The 22,263-nt window shown below is 35.9% G+C and overlaps 5 protein-coding genes across 5 annotated transcripts; 4 read left to right on the forward strand and 1 right to left on the reverse strand.

Moving 5' to 3' along the window:
* Positions 1 to 11,889: 11,889 nt before the first annotated feature.
* GCK72_020202 (uncharacterized protein) lies at positions 11,890 to 12,893 on the forward strand (the record flags this gene model as incomplete). Its single annotated transcript, XM_053733441.1, has 4 exons — positions 11,890 to 12,076; positions 12,122 to 12,306; positions 12,358 to 12,664; positions 12,709 to 12,893. The coding sequence occupies 4 exons, from the start codon at positions 11,890 to 11,892 to the stop codon at positions 12,891 to 12,893; spliced, it is 864 nt and encodes a 287-aa protein (XP_053582354.1).
* A 1,193-nt stretch (positions 12,894 to 14,086) lies between these two features.
* On the forward strand, positions 14,087 to 14,347 carry GCK72_020203 (uncharacterized protein; the record flags this gene model as incomplete). The annotated part of the gene is made up of 1 exon (XM_053733442.1): positions 14,087 to 14,347. The coding sequence occupies one exon, from the start codon at positions 14,087 to 14,089 to the stop codon at positions 14,345 to 14,347; it is 261 nt and encodes an 86-aa protein (XP_053582355.1).
* Positions 14,348 to 16,072: 1,725 nt separating this feature from the next.
* GCK72_020204 (uncharacterized protein) lies at positions 16,073 to 16,324 on the forward strand (the record flags this gene model as incomplete). The annotated part of the gene is made up of 1 exon (XM_003116084.2): positions 16,073 to 16,324. The coding sequence occupies one exon, from the start codon at positions 16,073 to 16,075 to the stop codon at positions 16,322 to 16,324; it is 252 nt and encodes an 83-aa protein (XP_003116132.2).
* Positions 16,325 to 18,198: 1,874 nt separating this feature from the next.
* GCK72_020205 (uncharacterized protein) lies at positions 18,199 to 18,501 on the forward strand (the record flags this gene model as incomplete). The annotated part of the gene is made up of 2 exons (XM_053733443.1): positions 18,199 to 18,340; positions 18,389 to 18,501. The coding sequence occupies 2 exons, from the start codon at positions 18,199 to 18,201 to the stop codon at positions 18,499 to 18,501; spliced, it is 255 nt and encodes an 84-aa protein (XP_053582356.1).
* Positions 18,502 to 18,696: 195 nt separating this feature from the next.
* Positions 18,697 to 21,009, reverse strand: GCK72_020206 (uncharacterized protein; the record flags this gene model as incomplete). The annotated part of the gene is made up of 9 exons (XM_053733444.1): positions 18,697 to 18,864; positions 18,914 to 19,187; positions 19,237 to 19,339; positions 19,389 to 19,509; positions 19,558 to 19,868; positions 19,920 to 20,043; positions 20,087 to 20,548; positions 20,593 to 20,857; positions 20,906 to 21,009. 9 exons carry the CDS (start codon positions 21,007 to 21,009, stop codon positions 18,697 to 18,699), a joined length of 1,932 nt encoding a protein of 643 aa, XP_053582357.1.
* Between the last annotated feature and the right edge of the window lie 1,254 nt (positions 21,010 to 22,263).

Here is a 22,263-nt window from a genome sequence, read left to right on the forward strand (position 1 = left end):
TTTTACGTTTAAATTCATTTCTTGCATCCCTCTGTGAATACACATAATAATAAAGGGTTTGTGATCAACATATGTCTACAGTTAAGCGAAAGTTAGTTAGTCACGAGTTTTCACAAAGTTGGATAATGAGCGAAAATTTAGCGAAATGATGTTTTTTTGGTTCAGCTGACTATTGAAAATAGAATAAAACATGGTCATTTGACAGAGCAAAAATAAACAAAAAACAACTCTACGGTAGATGTAACGTCATTCTTGCAAGCTTACTGTAACAATCAAGGCGGTGCTAAAACGAGTGCTAAAACGCAAAAGCAAGCAAATACATTTGAACTATTGGATGTTGTCTTAAAAATTTCAATCAGAAAAGAAAGCTTTTTCATATTTTGTGTCCTTTATAATAGACGGCTTCCCCCTTTTCTTTTACTTCCTCGTTCACTCAGACTTGCTCATGGGAAAGAAACGAAACAGAATGTGCGATCTTTGAAAATTCAATGGACACACACATAATCATAGAATATGCCGTGAATAAGTAAAAGGGAGACTCTCAGGAACTACAAACGTGTGAGATTAGAGACGAGAGTCTTCTTTTTAGAATGTAATGAAGCACGGAAGAGTGATCGAACGGAAAAGCAAATTGTAGACGTGAATAATGAACAAAAGTTCAAGGATTAAAGAGAATGAACCCGGAATAGCGTTCTAATCTTATTCTTCGTTTCGAGTCTCGTGGAGTTCAAAAAAAAAGAGAATTTGATTACTTCAGTTTCAACAATTTTATTATGTGAGAAAATGACGATGGAGCTAGACGAGGGGGGCAGAGAATTTATTCGATCACAAAAGGAGATCATACGAATTTATTATTATCATTATTATCATGCATCTTTTGAAGATTCATGGAGTTTCTAAGGTTTCAATAGAACAAAATCTTATTTTTAGAATGTTGTATGAGTTCATCGAAAAAAAAACATGAAATTTCTTTTCGTATTTTATTCAAAACGTGGAGGGTTATCCTAGGTCAGGCTCAAACATGGTCCCGCCGGGAAATTTACGGCAGTTTGTTAGGATATTCAAGAGATTGATATCAGAACCTACAAATGTTTAAATTTCGAATACGAAAAAGGCTATCACACATAGAATCTGCACAGATAATTATCTTCCCTACTGAAACCTTCCAACTTCTAAATACCGTGCAAAACTACGCTACAATTTATCAAAATATATAAATGGGTTACTGTACGTTTTGAAAACTGATAAATGCAGACGTGAGAATCAGTAAAACATAGATGAATTTGAATTCGGATAAATTCGGAGACGGCAACGTACCGAAACTAGATCAAAATCGTCACTATATTCAAATTTCCTTGAATATTTAAAAACAGGAAACAGTTCCGAACTGTGAACAGACTAATAGAAAAACTTCCAGACATGAGAAGTGCATAACAAGATGGGGGGGGGGGGGAAGCGGATAAAACGGAATGTAAGTGGGCCCATTAAGTTCTGACAGTCTCCATCTTCAACACGTAGCACTGGCAGGACAGGGGGGGACCGCGAAACTGTCCATAGTTTGATGCGAAGAAATATCGGAGAGAGAGAAGAAGAAGAGACAAGCGGTTGGGACGATGGGAGAAGAAAGCGAAACCGGATCCACCCCTCTACAGGTGCCTTCGGAGATCATTAACATGAATTGGGTGGACATGGACGTAGAATGGAGGAGAGTACGAAAAAAGTGGGGATAAAGAAGAAGAAGTCAGGAGGAGGAGGTGGAAGAAACGATGTGTTTTGATCAGAGTAGCAAGGATCCCATGTTTTGTGTGTTTTCAAATCAAAAAATAAAGTTTGATAGCATGATAATGAAGACAACAATTATTGGCCATAATGATAACATACCTTGCATAGTCGGGAAAACATAGATCAAAGTTTTTTGCAGTCTGGCTACAACAGATAGTAAAAAACAACAAAAATTATAGTCTAGTTGGACCCCCAGTCTTGGTGATAAGACATGGGTTACGCGCAGTGTTCAACGAAACATCGAAGTTGAAATGTTGATCGCCGAGTGGGCGACTACACCAGGCAAAGATTGGAATTTGGAAGGCTTTGAGAAAAACATTTTGATAAAGAGGAGTAAAACTATGTGGAAGATTGATGACCTTGGATCACATAAATCATACTTGGTCTAGCTTTAGCAAGACCTGTATTTGTTCATGCTTCAGGAAACTCAACATGCTACAGTACCCCAAGGGAAAAATATAGGGTGTTGATTAGTTTTTACTGTCCGAAATGGAATGAAAGTATTCTAGCTGATCAGATACATTTAATATTATCTGAATTTTGAAATATAGTTATACAAGTCTCAACCTATTGAGAAATCGGCAAAAATCTTATAAGTTACAGAACTGAAGTAGTTTTGTGCAATATGAACTATGACTACCCGAGGCACTGAAACCACTTGGAAACAGTTCCGAATTTTAAAAATGCAACACGAAAAATTAGCCCAAATAACAAGAATTTATACATATTTATAGCACTATATGACATCAGCGCAAAACACAGGAGTATGGTAGTCCATCTCGTGCAGTTTTTGAACTTACACGTAAGCTCCTAGAATTTAGCTTACTGTAATTGTTAAAGGAAGATGCCTAAGCTTTTTGCGGGGTTCAGAATATAGTCAAGCTTTTATTGCCACTTATTTACATAAGACAAACAAGAGAAGAAAACATAACGGTCTTCAAAACTGAGAACATTATGTATTCGCGCTTCCTAGCAATGTGAATATCAAACAATTGAGTTAGGAGGTATCTGTCAAGGCATGTAAAGAATTTAGAAACTGTTCTGGAAATTAAGTACGACTCCTATTAGAAACTCACTGAGGCCGTTATACTTTCTGAGTGCAGGATAGTATTCAAGAGTATCCGACTAAACGCTATCCCGACTAAAATTTGTGTTTCAAATCGAGGTTCCCAATTTTTTCCGAGAATTCATCTCGAACTGTTCTCAAATGTTTTGCTCCGCCCCCATTGTGTATTGAATCGTTCTTCGAAAATCCGTACGAACATCACGCAGAGAATTGAGAATTCCCCCTCCGTGCTATCTTGATCTCGCAATAGTACATTTCGGATAAACGAATTTTCAATGATAACAAGCGACGCCTGGTTTGGTGGTAAAAAATAAATGTAGTGTAGTGATCCGATAAGTGTGAACAATGTTCTCGTTCTATAAATTGGAAGTATGTAATTCGAGAAAAATTTAGCTGGGAGGACAGGAAAGATAAGTAGAGGACAGGATTGATCAATTCATGAAGGCGCATGATATATTTTGATCTTGTTTATCAATGTTCGTAAGGCCGGAGACTCGCGGAAAAAGACGAAAAGATCAGAAAGACTAAGACACAATCAAAGTATAATCAAAATCAGTGGATGGTTGTTTCCTAGATCTCAAGGCATATCGGAGAAGTAGAAAGATATTTGAAGTTTTACGAAAATTTGGGAACCTGACGTTTTAGAGGTTACTGTACTAGAGAGGCATCTATTTTGTATTGATAATGTCTCTTTTTCAGTTAGAAACAGAATAGTTGAATAGACTACAACTTCTAGATAGAGATTTCGGAACCGGTGAATTGTGAGAGAATATAGAGAATCATATCGGGAGAAGCTACTACCATCGGATTCACACACCTACAGTAGCGGTCTTAACGCTATGGCTTTTTTAATTTTTCAGTTTAAAATTTTAAAATTTAAGAATCCGTCACGATACTTTAATATAATAAGCTTTTTATGTACGTACTTTTATAGGCCACTTGTTCTGTCCAAAGTCTCTCCAGTATTTTATGGCTTTTGCAAGTATAAACTGTCAAAACTTGACCAACTTCTGTTTACACAGGATGACTTCGTAATTCCAAAAATAGACCTTTTTATACAAATCACGTCTATTCAGAATTGCTATTAATAACTTCTAAGAATTTGAAATTTAGTCTAAAAATGTTTGGAGTCACCGAATTTTATTCAAAGGTGTCCTGGCATTTTTCTCAATGCAAAATCTGCAGAAAGTAATTTTAGTACTTCAAGACATACAGTGCGCGTCATAAATATGCGCCACCCCTCGAAATCGGTGTTTTCGGGAAAGTGAGTTGTTTTTTTTGGGAAATCGTTATTAAAATCGAATTCAGCGCATCAAAAAACCTATATTCCCAAGTTTTGAGAAAAAAATGTCGAAAAATACGTCTAGACCACCAAAAAGTCGCTAAAACAGCCGCGTCATAAATATACGCCACCTCCCAAAAAATGAGAAATAGTTCAAATTTTGTCAAATTTCTTCAAATTTTTTGGAGAAGAATCGAGATTCCAACAAGATCTTAAGGTATAACGTTCTGTCATTTATCAAAACTTCTGAGCAGCCACATATTACTATACATGATATAGGAATACTTGAAGATACAAACAAGACAAAATACCATAACCCTGGGACAGCAGGACAACCACATGCTGGAACATACCATTTCACAAATAAATGGTCGGAACTAAATACAGTTTTCGGAACACAGAATACACTGCTCGGAAATCTCCATCAATCTTTTTCATGCCATTTAAAGGACCCGCTCCTCCCGCCTTTCATTCCACAACGTACACGTTCATAACAGGTACATCTTGATCAAACGGAAAACGGGGCGGAGTTAGAGTAGACCAAAGTGTGTTTCATACAATCCTGACCATCCTACATACACTCTTCGTACGATTAGAAATTGTTCTAGTTAACGGGTCGGATATGTTCGATCTGTGTTTTGGATATGGGTGAATCGCCATCGCCAATAGTCGATTTGATCATTTGATCGTATGTGTTGTGAAGCTTGGTGTGACGAACAAAGAGAAAAAGAGAAAATTTAGGAAAGAAATAAAGTGATTGTGGAGAGATAAGAGGGTAGATGATGGATATGGAAACTTGTTTTTTTGAGTGAATGAGATTCAAATTTTTTAATCGAAGTTTCGATTCTGTGTATTAGTCACATTAGTCAAAAAAATTCCATCTATATAAGCAAAAGATTTTACTGGAGGAGCTTTTTCACGGTTTACTTAGTCCTTGATTTTGTAGAGACCAGTTATTTTTCATAGATCAATGTTGATCTTGCAGAAGTACAGTAACCTTAACATAACATTCCGAAATTTTGTTTACCTATGAAAACTGGTCTAACAGTGATCCTTGTTGCAGGATGTGTTTGTCCAATTTAGCAAATTCACAGTACTATTGTTTTCAGGCGTTTTCCAGCAAAAAAACTAGAACAAATTTTATCGAAATTCATTTTGATTTTTAAATTCAAAATTTCGAACAAGACTGAAAAAGAGAGAACAAGAAAATCAACTATTCTATGTATAAAGTTTTCAAAAACTAAGTTTACTCAATCTCCAATCGAGGCAAATGAATAAAACAGCGAATCGTTTCAAAACTGTGAGTCAACCTGAGCACTTTTGTATCCTATATCAACATAGTGAACAATTGCTCGCAGAGCAAACAGCTAACAAAACACTACAGATCACTGCGGCGCTAATAATGCGCACAAGACTACATACACACATCGAATGTGCTCTTTCTTGCTCCCCCTCCCTCCCCCTTGAGCACGTTTTTTATCAGACACAAAAAGGAGGAGGGGAAACCCTATGCTAGAGAGATCGAAGAAAATATTTTGTGGCTGAATGAGTTGCAAGTTCTTTTTTCGCACCTGGTGTTGAGCCAAATGGCCAGAAGTCACAACTTGATGTTGGCTCAAGAATTGTGTGGAGTCTGCAAAGATTTTAGTGGCGGGATGGAGGAAACAGAGGGGAGAAATTACAGACATAATTGGAGCTTAATTAGGAGAACTGAAGTTACAATAAACTGAGAATCTCTAGTTGAGTCCACAGATCAAAGGAGTATTTTCAATAATTTGCACAGTAACCTCACACAGATTTTAAAGAGAAATTTACCGTAAAATATGTAATAGAGGCGCACCTAGCGGGGCCTGTTTGCCGCGGTATATCTTGGTTTCCAATAAATATATCAAATCTTTTAAATGAAAAATATAGCCTAATGTTCATAGAATATTTCTTTCGTTGAAAACAATTTCATATCTTAAAAAAGAGCCAAGATAGGATGCTCCAAACTCTTGCTAGCGGGTGTACCTCTATTACAGGTTTCACGGTAGTAATATAACGATACCTACAATAAAATGAAGTAAGAACAATTTGGAGACGGTTTCTCTCGTCTGTCGGTAAACAGCAAGGATTACGGTAGATTTAGCGCGACTCCCATTGAAGTGACGACGCCTTTTGTAATGTCTTTGAGATGTTTTTAGTTTATACTCTTTTTTTAGTTGCTTAGAAAATTTGTTTCAGCTTCAAAAACCTGGCAGTTTGCGTAAGGAATAAAATGATCTAAAACTAATTTAAAAGCAACCAATTCAAGTGTAATAGGAAAGTTTCTTTGCGGTTTCGAAACAAAAATCCGCGCACCGAGTTTGAAATTAATTTTCGAAAATTGTCTCACTTTGTCAATGTATTGTTTATTTAACAGTCTGTGCAGTGCAGTAAATTTTTAGGAAGCTTTGAACTTAGCATTCTGTTTCTCTCTCTACTGAACCTGGAAGTTTGCAAATACTATTTATTACTAGATCGAATCAATTTTATCCACAGAATCAGTTCACTACCTATTAAAATTTTTTTCCTGCATCAATAATGAGAGTTTCTGGATCTGGAAAACCTTTTCAAGCTTAGAGGATTTCTTCGAAAATTGTTTGTAGTTATCAATTTTCGTTTATATTATTCAGCGTAAATTTGACCAAGCCTAAGACGCTCGTACTTTCGGTAGGAAATCCAGTGGTTGTTCTTTTACAAAATGTTAGAAATCCATCCATATCCTTTACTGTCGTACCGAGCTCAATCGAAATTTGCCTGCCATCTTCACTTGTTTCATGCCGACCTGTATTTCTTCTGGAAAGTCTTTTGACGCAGCTCGTAGCTTCGAAACCCCGAGCGATTTATTTCATTCATTTAGCTTTGTATCTTTCTCGACACAAATGAAAAAATCAAACGCCATTTCTCATTTGCTCTTTTTTTTCGCGAAACCAAATTCCGTACGCAGCTAACAAAACCACAAATCTCAATGCATACTACACACTGTACCAACAAAGAATGAGCAACAATGATCACGAACAGAAAAAAAGACATTTTGTTGGATTGGGGATCTTTCCATCCTCAAAATGAAACGATTGGGCACCTGAGCAAACTGTATTTTATGGAAACGATTCACTCGGGTACTGTAATGGTTTGTTTATAGAAAATCAAAAATTGGGTCGAAAAACGATTTGACAAAGATTGTAGAAAGATTTCTGATCGGTACAGTAACCACCTTAATCTCTGTATGTATACATACAGATATAGCTTGGTTTTATTTTTCAGAAAAAGGCGGATCGAATCGTCCTGATAGGCAATTAAGGCTACCGTAGTCCTTTCCACTCTTCGATTTCCCATCTAACTCGGAAATCTAATAGGCCGCCGAACTTGTCTTGTCCCATAGAAAGATGTGGACTTGATAAAGTATCGGATTCAAATGTTTTGTTTTGAAGTTTTTGGGGACGAGGGGGATTGGAATGAGGGATGTTGGTGGGTATGCAGGTTGGTAAAGATACAATGAAGCTGGATAAATGAAAAAACAGGAAATGAATTATACATACAATGATGAATGATCACAAAAAGCTGACATAGGGAAGAGGAAATATGATAAGATGCTTCAGAAAAGAACATTGAAATATCTCGGTCATCATGTCGTCATAATTACTACAAGAAAGCTTCATAATACATTGTGCCGACCTGGTTTAAAAAAAAACTATTTTAATAATGGGCTCCTTTTTGCTAAAAATGGAGCTTATTTATTCGAACATGTTCCAAAAATCATAGAAAAAGAAGAAATCATATTTTGAAGTCAGTTTTGAAAATCGGAAAAGAGTTATGAAAGGTCGAATGCGAGAAACGTGAGAACGTGATGAGCATTTTTCTGAAAGTTGTCGAGTTGCTGCTTTTTAAGTGCAGGAAGATGAAAATATTTGTTGAAATGAGCTGAAAAAGGGTCCGGCGATCTCCGGAATGAACTTTGCAGTAAATGAATCAGTAAATGCACCACGACATCTTTTTAAACTCTCAGATACTCTATAACTCAACTTTAAAACTTTAAAAAATAAGTGTAAAACGTTATTTTTCATAGTCTGCTTGTGAATTGTGAACCGTTGCACATTGTTTAGCAATTATTTATGATCATAAATTGTAAATACATTTATTTCGCTGGTCAATGACTCTCAAAGCGCAATTTTCCATTATATTCTCAATTGAAAAGAAAAATCATTTCAAAATTTCCATAGGTTGTAGGATTCCTTATTTTTGTAGTTGACAACTTTTTTGTACGGACCTCTTCCAGAGAGATTCACACACATCCGTAATGTAAAAATTTTCTCATGAGAAGTGTAAGTTTTCTTATTTTGATTTGTATTAACACGGGGAGTCACAGCTGTAAACATGAGTCTGTTACCTTTTATGTAGTCTTGGTCTATATCTTGGGATTACATTTAAGTTTGGGAAGATATCTCTTGAATTGACCGAGTTATGATATTTCGAAGTGGTTCAACTAAAAAAATTGAAACAATTGAATTCTGTCTGCCATTCACTGGGACCTCAAAAGGGGCACGTAAAATTTTTGTTTTGTTTTAGTTGGGGTAAGGTCTATCATTTCCCTAAGTATCTTTAAAAAAAATCTCTTTGGCTTTCGGTCATTCCCATGTTAACCAATTCATTACTCACTGGAGAGAGTCCGTACATAAAAGTTGTCAACTTAAAAAATGAAACCAAAGATTTGATCTACAAAACTCAACAAACAGTGCAGTTTATCTGTCAATCAGTTACAACGCGATAAATACTCACAATTACACCTTTTCAACGTAAAACTACAAGTTTATGTACATAATCTTTATGAATAGCACTGTAGGTTTGTCAATTTCCTCTATTCACCTTATGACACTCAACTTCCTGTCAAATCAATTATAGTGTTGTCTAGTTTTTGTTAATATGATTGTTTTTCAAGAAACACTGATGTCCTCATATCAAATTATAAAATACTAACACAACCAAACAATATATAATCTTAATGATCGAAGATAGCATAGTAGATAAGATCAAAATTCATATAGTTACCGTTGACTTATCTTGACAGACTGAGACTAAGTGAAGTAAATAAAAATATGTTTTTACGATTCTGTAATCTCAAAAAACTGAAGCTGAAAAGTCTTGGCAGCTATTTCAAGCTATCAAAGAAGATGACATCAAGATAAGATGAGAAGAATCTTCGAAGATCCACGCCACATCTGAATTCCTCCCACTATATTTACATCGTCAAATATTTCCTAGTGTCCGTTGTGTTCCGAGTGTTGGTCGTTCAAATCATTGAAGGATCCCGGTCGGAAAACGATTCAAAACACAAAGCAGAAATGATCGGGATGTAAGAATAAAAGTCAGGTGAAAGATAAGAAAAGTTCAGAGATACTGCGTAGACTGAATATTATGTGATCCAATCTTTCTATTCTCTTTTGTGTCTTGTGGGATGATCCATTGCCTAAATAACAACGGGGGGAAGGAAAAGAGGGGGGAAATTGTTGCTTTGTGTTATGTGTGAAGGTGTCCTGGGAGATTCAATAGGGAAACGAGGGATGTCTTTTGACGGTTCGAAGGGATTTTTCAGTTTCGAATTCAAAAATAAATTAATATAATATTTGATTTGCGCCCACTTGATCACTCATAGTCAGTTTGATCTCTGAAAAAAGTTTTTTTTTTAAATTAAATGTGATGTGATACATGAAGTCACTATCAGAAATGACACTCCAGGAAATCTTCCACCTGTTTTTCTCTGCCAGAGTCACACTTCCTAAAAATGATAAACTTATACTTTAAATTCAGTGAACTAAACATATAACATCGGTGATATATTATAGTCTCAAAGAAGTTGTTGATGAGCTCATTTTGAAATATATGCACAGCCATCAAACAGTTTTTGAAATCCCATCGGAGTCATAAAGTTCTGTTTTTTTGGTCACAAATTTTCAGCTGTCTCACCTTTTTAATACCGACTGACTACGAAAAATTAGTCTCAGCGGTTTCCCGTGTTGTAACTTTTCAGTTTATTTAAAATGACTATCCCGAACTGTTCCGGAGAAACCAGCTACTTCAGCTCATCGGATTTTATGGCATTGGCTTTTCATGTGATGACTGCTATTGAAATTCCTGTACATGTCTTTGTATTCTATGTGATAGTTTATAAAACTCCAGCTAGAATGGAAAATGTAAAATGATACATGTTTAATGTTCACTTTTGGAGCGCCATGCTCGATGTTTCGTTCACATTTTTAGTCACTCCATATTGTATTTTTCCGGCTACTGCTGGCTATTCGCTTGGTGTTTTTATATGGATCGGGTTGGACCCGGTCTATCAGGTGATTGTTTTGGTGATAGAAATAGGAAGTGAGTTAACTAAACTATTTTTTTGAAAAAAAAAAATTCTGTTCCTTTTTCAGTGACAATAATTTCTATTTTGGTGCTTTTTGAGAATCGATACACAGCTTTGGCTTCTTCTAGAGAAGTTTTCTGGAAACGGTTTAGGAAAGGATCTTTTGTCATTTTGTATATAGTTGCATGGACCTATTTCATTCCTTTCATTTTTCAAGTCCCTGATCCTAATCTAGCGGTTCCGATAGTCCTGAACGTAAGTTCTCGGTTTTAGGGTTTTTAAAAAGTGAGTTTGCCCTGCAGACGTTTAAATTAAAGCCTGGGCGAAAGCATTTTGTACAATTTTTTTCATCGAAAAGTTAGAACGGCTTGATCTGACTGGAATCAGAATTTTTCCCGGAGCTTTTTTTCCCCTTGAGTCAATAGACCGAAAACTTTACAAGCTCCATCTTTAGGAGCTCCCAACTATCCGCTGCTTCTATACCGGTCCCATATTTGTATTCACTCTCGACTCCACCGTTGTCGCCAGAGTCACTATGCTTAAACTGATTGTGGAATTTTCTTATCTCGGAATTCTTGTCTACATGACCTTTCAAAGTCTCATAAAACAAACCAAAAGCGCGGCACTATCTAAAAATACTCTTGCACTACAACGGAAATTCTTTATTTCCATAGTCATCCAAACAGTTATTCCTTTTGCTATTCTTATTCTACCAATTTCTTATTGCGGCTACTCGATGTCTACTGGTTATTACAATCAGACATTCAATAATTTTGCGTTCATCGTTATTTCGTCACACGGATTGATATCTACTGTTGCAATCTTGTTAATCCATGAACCCTATCGGACAGCATTATTTGGGAAATGCCTGAGAAATTGAGAGAATAGAGTATCCGCTCCGAACTCCAATACTACACAACAGAGTGCACGTGGAAGCGCCAGACGATCCTGACTTTCAAAAAATATTTAGTAAACAATAAAGTGGTGAACCATGTAAAAATAATCTATCTTGTTTGACAAGATCTCCCATATACCTGATGACAGATCTCGACTTTTCCAAGAAATTGGAAGCAGGTGCACGATGAAAAAAGCAAGGGCTTTGATTAGCTTAAATGACCAAAGTCTATTTGTTTCATTTGATCACGCTCCCCAATTTCACACTTACGTCTAAACTTTGAACACATAGCTGCTTGGTTATAGCTCTGCCAAAAAAAATATTCACCACAAAATGTCTACTTGATTAATATGTCTGAAAGTTGCACTGAGAAGTATAGCTTTATTAATACTGCAGAATTCTTTGAAATTTCTTTTCATTGCTTAACATTTTTGGAAGTACCCATTCATATCTTTGTTGGATATCTTATCCTATTCAGAACCCCCAAAAGAATGGGAACTGTGAAATGGTTCATGTTTAATGTTCATTTTTGGAGTGCACTTTTGGATGTCACATTGAGTTTATTAGTCATCCCTTACATGTTATTCCCAGCTGCAGCTGGATATGCTTTAGGACTTTTTACAATGATTGGGATGGATCTCGCGTTGCAGACTACTGTAGTAGTGATAGAAATTGGGAGTGAGTTCTTACGAACTAAATAATCGCATCATTATAACTTTCCAGTGACTGTTCTCTCTATTCTTGTTTTATTTGAAAATCGATATACATTCCTCGCTGGCTCCAATAAACTCTGGATTCGTGCTAGAAGAATTTTTATTGGATTTTGCTACGTTGTAGCCTGCACCTACTTCATTCCATTTAACTTTATGGTGCCAGACCAGAGTCTAGCTGGACCATCAGTTATTCAGGTAACAACACTCGAAATTGAAATAACTTCCAATGATATTTAGATATTTCAGCGACTCCGCACCCTCCGTTGCTTTTACTCTGGTCCTATTTTTGTGTTGACTCAAGATGCAACGGTAGTCGCATGGACTACTGCAGTCAAACTTCTTGCAGAGTTCACTTTTATAATTGCACTGGTTATTCTGACATTTTTGAATATACTTAAAAAGAACAAGGTGGCTTCGTTATCAAAGAATACTATGGCTTTGCAGAAGAAGTTTTTTGTTTCAATAACTATTCAGACAGCGATTCCAATAGCTGTTATCATAATACCTTTAGTATATTGTGCGTATTCGTTGGCATATGAGTTTTATAGTCAAGGTAGTTCAAGCATAGCCAATGAGTCATCAATGTTCAATTTTCAGCTATGAACAATCTATGTTTTCTCGTAATTTCTTCTCATGGATTAGTGTCTACTATTGCAATGCTGCTCATCCATGAACCATACCGAAATGTGTTGTTCCGATGGGGAAAGGCTGAACGACAAAGCAGAACAATGTCTATCAGTATTGCTAGATCTTTCAATGATAGAAATTCCACCATGCATTGAGAAATTGTCAAAACAAGACTTACTGATACTTTTTCTATGTAGCACAAAGCTTTACAGAAAGAATTTTATCTGACAACATTCAGAATCGGAACACAATTATTTAACATTCTGTCGCAGGTGTTTTCAGGCAATTTTTATTTTTCTTTAATATTTTTTTAAAAACAACGGTAGAAAGGATCAACTCGCGACATTTGAAATTTTGCGAATTTCGTCTCTCGAGGGTATAATCTACATATATGGGGCTAAAAGTCGACGCGCAGATGTTTTTAACCGCAATAACACTCAATATTTAATTTTTCGTCATATTATCGCTTACCTAATCATTCTACTGCAGCCAAACGTTATAATATGAACAGTACTCGTGTTCCTGATGTAAATTATTTTGATTCCCCTCAATTTTTATCAACTACCCTGCATGTCATTACCATTCTATCGACACCTCTTTATATCTTCGGGATTTATATAATTTTAACTAAGACTCCAATTCAAATGAGTTCAGTCAAATGGTATTTAGTTAACTTACACACTTGGATTATTTTATTTTATTATTTTTTGGGATTTCTGACAATGCCTTTCGTTTTGATACCCCTTTTTGTTGGCCATCCATTGGGGATATTGAGACATTTCGGTCTTTCGACTTTAGATCAAACTATTATAGGTTTTGCTATATTTGGGTGTAAGTTCAAATCAAAAAACGCTTATTTATAAGTTTCCTTCAGTTATGATAACCTCTATAATAGTTTTATTCGAGAATCGATTTCACCAAGTGTGCATGTTCCGTACTAAATATTATTGGGCAATGTGTCGAAGGAAATGGATATGTGTACACTATATTACTGTAATAGTCATACCGTTCAAGTATCTATGTCCTGACCAACAGCCTGCTTTGCAACGAACTTTCCAGGTTTGTACCCCCAAGGAATTATCTTATTGAATGATTTCAGAAGTTGCCCTGCTTGCCTGACAACATTTACAAGGCTCCTCTACTAGTACTTGCTGAAGATTTTGTATATCATCTAGGAGCAATTGTATTGTATCTGATCATCTGTGGTATTGAAGTCTTTTCAATTATGATATACATTGGTTGGAACATAATGCAACAAGTCAAACCATTGAAAATGTCTCCCAAAACCTATCGAATGCAGAAACACTTCTTTATTGCGTTAATTATCCAATTGGCCGTTCCCTTATGCATGCTCCTTCTCCCAGCTCTCTCAGCTTTGACAGTGGTCATCATTGACTATTATAACCAGGCTCTTACGAATTTTTGCGTTGTAACCATAACTGGCCATGGGTCCATTTCCACATTTGTGATGCTAATCGCTCATCGTCCTTATCGAGACGCAATCAAAATTATGTTCCGGAAGAGAGCAGTCAAATCAGTAGAAGTTTCGCGAAGAGGGTTGCAAGCTCATCGAGTAGGAAATGTTATGTCAAGTGATTACAACCAATGAATCATCAATGTTCAATTTTCAGCAATGAACAATATATGTTTCCTTATAATTTCTTCTCATGGATTAGTGTCTACTATTGCAATGCTGCTCATCCATGAACCATACCGAAATGTGTTGTTCCGATGGGGAAAGGCTGAACGACAAAGCAGAACAATGTCTATCAGTATTGCTAGATCTTTTAATGACAGAAATTCCACCATGCATTGAGAAGTTGTCAAAACAAGACTTACTGATACTTTTTCTATGTAGCATAAAACTTTACTAGAAGAAGCTCATCTGACAACATTAAGAATCAGAAGACGGTTTATAAAAATTCAGTCGCAGGTGTTTTCAGGACTCACTTCTAGACCTTAGTTAGTTTCCTATGTATACTTGATTTTGGGTATTTTGATTCTACTAATTTTCTATTTTTAACATTTCATAGTATCACTTTTATCTCAGAACCAATCCACTGTCTCGTTATATTTTGCACTTAAGACACGTGAGCAGAGGAAAAATGTGTTTTAGTATTTGTCCATATGGATAGTATCCATATGGATAGTGATGTTCGGTTGTTCAATTATTTTTTCCCACTCCACATCTTGTTCGCGGGGCTGTTTTATTTTCACTGTTCTGATTTTTTTCGGTGAATGTACTAATTTTTTGCAGAGTAGACACTAGTAATACTACCGTATAAAAAAGTTGAATAGAAAATCACAAAGATCAATTGAGCAAATGACTATGTAAGTATCTCAAGGCAATCTTTCAACATGTCAAACGCATATGGGATTAAATGTCGACGCGCAGATGTTTTCAAATAATATAACACTCAATATTTATTTATTTCTTCTTATTAACGCTTACCTAATCATTCAACTACAGCAAAGCGTTATTCTATGAACATTACTTGTGTTCCTGATGTAAATTATTTTGATTCCCCTCAATTTTTATTAACTACCCTGCATGTCATTACCATTCTATCAACACCTCTTTATATATTTGGAATCTTCATAATTTTAACTAAGACTCCAACTCAAATGAGTTCAGTCAAATGGTATTTAGTTAACTTACACACGTGGATTATTTTATTTGATTATACTGTCGGATTTCTGACAATGCCATTTGTTTTGATACCGCTTTTTGTCGGTCACCCATTGGGGATATTAAGACATTTTGGTATTTCGACTTTAGATCAAACTGTTATAGGTTTTGCTATATTCGGGTGTAAGTTCAAATAAAAAAAACTTATTTATAAGTTTCCTTCAGTTATGATAACCTCTATAATAGTTTTATTCGAGAATCGATTTCACCAAGTGTGCATGTTCCGTACTAAATATTATTGGGCAATGTTTCGAAGGAAATGGATATGTGTACACTATATTACTGTAATAGTTATGCTCATACCGTTCAAGTATCTATGTCCTGACCAACAGCCTGCTTTGCAACGAACTTTCCAGGTCTGTATCCGTGAAGAATTATAAAATTGTATGATTTCAGAAGCTGCCCTGCTTGCCTGACTACATCTACAAGGCTCCTCTACTAGTACTTGCTGAAGATTTTGTATATCATCTAGGAGCAATTGTATTGTATCTGATCATCTGTGGTATTGAAGTCTTTTCAATTATGATATACATTGGTTGGAACATAATGCAACAAGTCAAACCATTGAAAATGTCTCCCAAAACCTATCGAATGCAGAAACACTTCTTTATTGCGTTAATTATCCAATTGGCCATTCCCTTGTTTATGCTTATTCTCCCAGCTGTCTCAGCTTTGATAGTGATCATCATTGACTATTATAACCAGGCTCTTACGAATTTTTATGTTATAAGCTTCACTTGCCATGGGTCCGTATCCACATTTGCGATGCTGATCGCTCATCGTCCTTATCGAGATGCAATCAAAATTATGTTTCGAAAGAGAGCAGTTGAATCAGTGGAAGTTTCGCGACGAGGGTTGTACGCTCGTCGAAATGGAATGATTATGTCAAATGGTTGATTAATGAATCAGAACTTCGTGAAGATCACGTTCTAGATTGCACAATATTCAGCTCCCGTGATTCAATTGATAAACGCTTCTGAACGATAATATATTTCAATTTTCTAGTAATAATTTTTCTAATTAGTTTATTGTTATCGAATTTCTGTTTTCCCAAGTCAATATTAATTTAAACTTTTTCACATAATAAATTCAAACGCAAAAAAGATTTCCGTAGCTCTAAGCATTCACCACGCTATTCGTATCATCACTATCTGCGATTTCCGTAGGAGAAGTATCAAGGAGATGTATGCTCATCGAGCTGGCATAGTTCCGCCTGCTTATTAATAATTTTCGAGGTGAGTTTGAAAAAAGTTAGAAATATCAGAAAACACAACGTACCAGGACATGCAGCTTACGTCGTTGTATACATATCAAAATGCAGATGTTTCTAAATGCTATAAAACTAGAATTTATCAATTTTTATTTAAAAACTCTCATTCGAATTGTTAGTTATGAACATAAATTGCATTCCTGAAACCAACTACTTTGACACCCCTGAATTTTTATCTCTTGCATTGCACACTAATACCGTTTTATCAACTCCACTTTATATATTTGGGATTTACATAATTTTTACTAAGACACCAGCTCAAATGAGTTCAGTTAAATGGTATTTAGTCAATATGCATGTTTGGATTATTCTGTTCGATTATTCTATAGGATTATTGACAATGCCATTGTTATTGATTCCTTGCTTTGCTGGCTATCCACTAGGAATTCTTCGTCATTTTGGAGTATCCACTTTGGACCAAATTGTATTAGTTTTCCTTTTCTTTGGGTGTGAGCTTTTTTTTATCGGAGCGAACATAAGTTACCAGAATCCAGTTTCAGTTATGTTTTCCTCAATCGTTGTTTTATTCGAAAATCGATTTCACAAAGTATGCACATTTCGAGTGCAATATTATTGGAATATGTTCAGAAAGAAGTGGATTTGTGTCCACTATATTCTCATAATAATCTTGGTGATACCATTCAAATTTTTGACACCTAATCAAAATCTTGCGGTTCAAAATATTTTTCAGGTTTGATATTTTGTTTGAACAACACTCTAGTTCTTCACTTTCAGACTTTTCCATGTCTTCCAAGATACATCTACGATGCTCCAGTATTTGTGCTAACTGAGAACTACGCATATCATCTCGGTGTATGTATAGTGTATCTTGTAATTTGTGGGATAGAAGTATTCTCAATTCTCATCTATATTGGCTGGAATTTCTTGCAACAACTGAAATCTAGATCAATATCCCAAAGAACTTATCAAATGCAAAAGAATTTCTTTATAGCCCTTCTTATTCAGTTAGCTATTCCGTTACTTATGTTGATTGCTCCCGTCGTTTCATTTCTCATTTCAATTTTGACTTATCATTACAATCAGGCTGTAACAAACTTTGATATTATCATTATTACTATGCACGGGTCAGTATCTACTTTTGTTATGATTGTGGCTCATAGTCCATATCGAGAAGCGATAAGAATCATGTTCCGGAAAAGGACAGTTGAATCGGTTGACGTGTCTCGGAAGGGAGTATACCATAGTAATAGAAGCGGAATGTTTCCCTCTACTGGATAATTTACCTTTTTTCTATTTACAAAGAGTTGTTCAATAAACTTAAAGTCTAAAACGTCATTACTTTTAACCCAGTGTCCCACGTTCATGCTCAACTAGCAGCTGTAAAAAGACCAAGGAAAATATTATTATTATTGTGATTTTATCTGTGTTCAAAAATATTTCCTATATTGCTTCCGGGAATCATTTTTCGGAGTTTGTGGCTCAAAGTTTTCTGAATTTTATGAATCCGAATTACTTTTTGGGATTGTCAGAGAACCACGAGATGGAGGACACAACAAATAAGAAAGCCGAGTATCACGAGAAATTTGTATCCGAACTCCTCAATAGTGTGGCTCGTCCATTCAGAGAGCTGGAAATCGATGAAATCGAGTGCCCCGCTTTGAAGACAGTTCTTCTCTTGACTCGTGAGTCATTCCGATTCCCTATCTCCTGTAACATCAATCATGTTTCAGCTTCATTCTCCAAACGTGCAGTATACGCTGGTCAGGAAGGAAACGTGGCATCGGTTCACACTCAGTGTATGGAAGAACTCATGGAGCATTCTCTGAACAAGTTCCCGGAGTGAATAGGTTTGTCATCTGAAACTTGCTTTCTCATAAACCTCATGCTTTTTGAAAACCTGTAAACTCGTTTCACAACTTGTACCTGTGTCATCAATACGACAACCAATTACAAGCAAATATATTGTCCTGTCACAAAACAGCGTAATAGAGAGAATTTCAAAGTATATACAGAAAATATTTTACCTAAATAAGTGAGATCAAAAGCTGTTCATGATTTCTCGAGCTAATTTCGAAAATATTGGATCACAAAGTTCCAGTCCTGGACCAGTCAAATGAATCGAGTTGTCCACGTAGGTCAGTGTTGTATTCCTATCAAACGACAAGTATTTTCCTTTTTCAAGGAAAGCTGGGCTCAAATCGTAGATCTGAAAATTGGAATTTTATAAATTGTTCATTTTTCAACTATTAACTCACTTTACACCTCTCACACTTCAACATTTTCAACCTCTCCACTGCATATTTTCTCTCTTCATCTGCTAGTTTTTGATTCAAATGAAGTTGTTCCAAGTCCTCTGGTTTCTGTATTGCATATTGCAGGAAATGGTTGATGAAGTTTAATTTGTATAAAGGAAGAGATCCCAAAATATAAATTTTCTTCGCAAACTTCTCATAGTACTTAATGTTTTCGTTGATTTGCTGGACAATTGTATCATTCGGCTGAATTGGTATTTTGAAGTACTCTGAGAACCTGAAATCAAACCGATGAGCTAAAAAATCAAAATCAATTTTGATTAAACCTCGCAGTAATAAATAATACATCTGGTTTATGTTTCTTCACTTGTTCCTTGAACATCTCTAACTTTTGCTCGGCGTATGGATCCGCATAGATTACAAATCCACCTAAAAACTTATATGTTGGGGGTTTATAGCCAACGTAGTAGCACCTTACCAATAATTGATAAAAACTTGTAGTCCGAGTAGTTATAGTTGAATTGAGAGCGCATGTGCTCGTTGAGATTTTTCACATAACTGTTTCCTATATTCATTATCGAAATGCTACCTCGCCCGCGCTGGAAACAAATGTTGTCTGAATTGACGAAATGAACAGTAAGACCAACCGGAAATTCGCAGTACTCATACCCACGGCTTGCTTGATCAGGATGTTTCATATCTGTGGTGACACACTTATCATTTTTAGCTGGAACGCGAACCCAATAGTCTTGAAGGCCCTTATTGTTATCAATGATTGTTTGAAGCTCTGGTGGATAAGATCTTTCCCAGAATCCTGTGTGTTCTCTGACGCTATATTGCAAACCGGCGTTGGCTGCTATTAGAGAGAAGACAAGAGGATAGATGTATTTCCAGGAGAGCTTTAGGTATTGTTTTTCGTAAAGATGGTGTAGGAAGACTGATGAAAGGAGAGTGAGCACTGAAATTCAATTAGTAAAATTCAATTAGACACCTGTTTTTTTTAACTCACATGTAACAAGAAGATCGCATTGGAAACTTGTTTTGATAGCGAAAATTGAAAGGATTGGCCAATGAACGAGGTACACAATGTAGGAAATATTGCCCATGTAGATAAGCATGTCTGAATTGAGAAGCTGAAAACTATATTATTAAAAATCTTCTTCAACACAGTCCTACCTTGTTATCTCGAGATTCGGCTACAATCAAAGCGGCAGTTGCAAATGTAACTAATGGTCTTAACACCTGTTTATCGATACCGCTTGGGAAAATACACAGGAACAGTATTGAGAGAATAGTAGTCACAACATCTTCCTTTTCAATTATTGCTCGAACTTTTGGGTTCTCAACCTTCTCGGGAAGCTTCTTGACGAACACTCTGTTCCAAAAAAGTGCACAGAAGCCTGCAGAAAACTGCCATAACCTGAGTGCCATGAAGTAAAATGCGAAGTGAGCATTAATGAGGGAGAATGCAATACCACCAATAATACTGGTGAGGAATACAGCAATCAGTTTTAAAATGTCACTTTTGAGAGTTTGAAGAGCAAAGAAAATGAATGGAACAATGAGATAAAATTGCATTTCAACTCCCAGGGACCATAGATGAAGGAAGACATTTGGAGACTTCTCGTCGGCAAGGAACTGGAATATTTTAATTTTTATTGTGCAATTTTCTCATAACTTACATGCTTGAAATAATCCGCCGAATCATGAATGAGAACTTGATTCGTTACCAAAAACAATGAAGCTATTGAATACCTCCAATTGATTCTCCACCAAAAGTCTCCCAAGAAAAGATGCACGAGTACCACAGATATAAATACAACAAGGAAGTAGAGAGGAAGAATTCTTTTAAATCTTCTGTAGTAAAATCCAGTAAAATCGGACAACTTCTTTAGTTTGAATTTCGTCAAGTTTTTTGCCATGAGGTATCCGGAGATAACGAAGAATCTGGAACATTCACATTTTGAATTTGTTTCATTTTCTCGAGCCACTTACATATCAACTCCAAGAAAGCCATTCACAAAAACTGATGGGTAGAGGTGGTAAAGGAACACAAAAATTATTGCAAGACCCCTCAAACTTTGAATATCTTGTCTCATCGTTCTGGAAGCGATTCCAGGAATTCAAATCCATTATATATGCGAGATAAGGATGCAAAGATTGGGAAGCTTTCCTGATCTTTTAATACCTTCGTGACAAATGGTAGTATTCCTTCTCTCGAGAAGATGATTGTTGAATAGGGGCAAAAATCATACGAAAAACCCTCTATGAGGGGAAGATGTTTTAGGAGCAATTTACACACTTTTAGGTCATTCAGTCTTACCTTCGACCCGTAATAGACAGGATCTGTAAATAGCGGTCAGTGAATAATGTAGAAAGGGCACAGATTGGGGCAGAACCAATACGGACAGCGTGTGGAAGAGTAGGGAACAATACGCATATGATATGTGCTGAGAAACGGAATGAACTGAAGGGCGCTCGCTCTCGCCATATATATATATTGTCCGAGTAAAAAAGTTCCGCCATTTTTTCTCGTTGCGGACTTGAGATTTCAGCGCCGCCCGCATTTGAAACCTTGCGGCGCGGGTTTTTGCAATGTCCGGTTTACAGTTTTTTCGCTGGTAAACCATTCAGAAAACGCTATTTATCTTCAAAATTTAATGTTTATTTCGCTAAAATTTCACTTAAAATGCAATATTGACAATATTTATATATATTTTGTTTTGGAGCTTTTCACTTTGACAACCTGTAACTTTCAAGATATTGTCCCTACAAAAAATGATCAACTACAAAAATTATGTGATGTTTTTGCTCTGTCCAACTCATACAAAATATAATTTGTCAGGCACCAGCGTATGTATGTGCCTCAATTTGACGTTAATCATTACGTTTTGATACGCAGCTTAATCGACCACTTTTTGAACCAATTTCTCTCAGTTTTCCTGCATTTTCAGTTAGTTTTTCGACCGTTGCGCGTCTTTTTGAGATCAATTCTATTGAAAAATAAAATACAATTTTTAAATAAAAAATGTATTTTGAACTTCGCGCTAAAATTTAAGCTGATTTCAGCATATTCTCGAAATCGTCTCGTTTCGTTCTGTCTCGTTTTGTCCAGCATAAAGTTCAGCATATTCTCGTTCAACAAAGTTCAGTTACGGCATATTCCAGCACGTTTTAATTAATTTTCGTACCCGTTTTAATTAATTTTCATTCCCGTTTTAATTAATTTTCATTCCCATTTTAATTAATTTTCATTCCCGCTGGACATTGCGAGAATTTCGCGAAACAAACGTGATCCTTTTTTGTATAAAATAATGTCATTTGCCTTTCTATTCATTTTTTCATACAGATTT

Source organism: Caenorhabditis remanei, chromosome V (genome assembly GCF_010183535.1).
Source record: "Caenorhabditis remanei strain PX506 chromosome V, whole genome shotgun sequence".
Classification (NCBI taxonomy): Eukaryota; Metazoa; Nematoda; class Chromadorea; order Rhabditida; family Rhabditidae; genus Caenorhabditis; species Caenorhabditis remanei.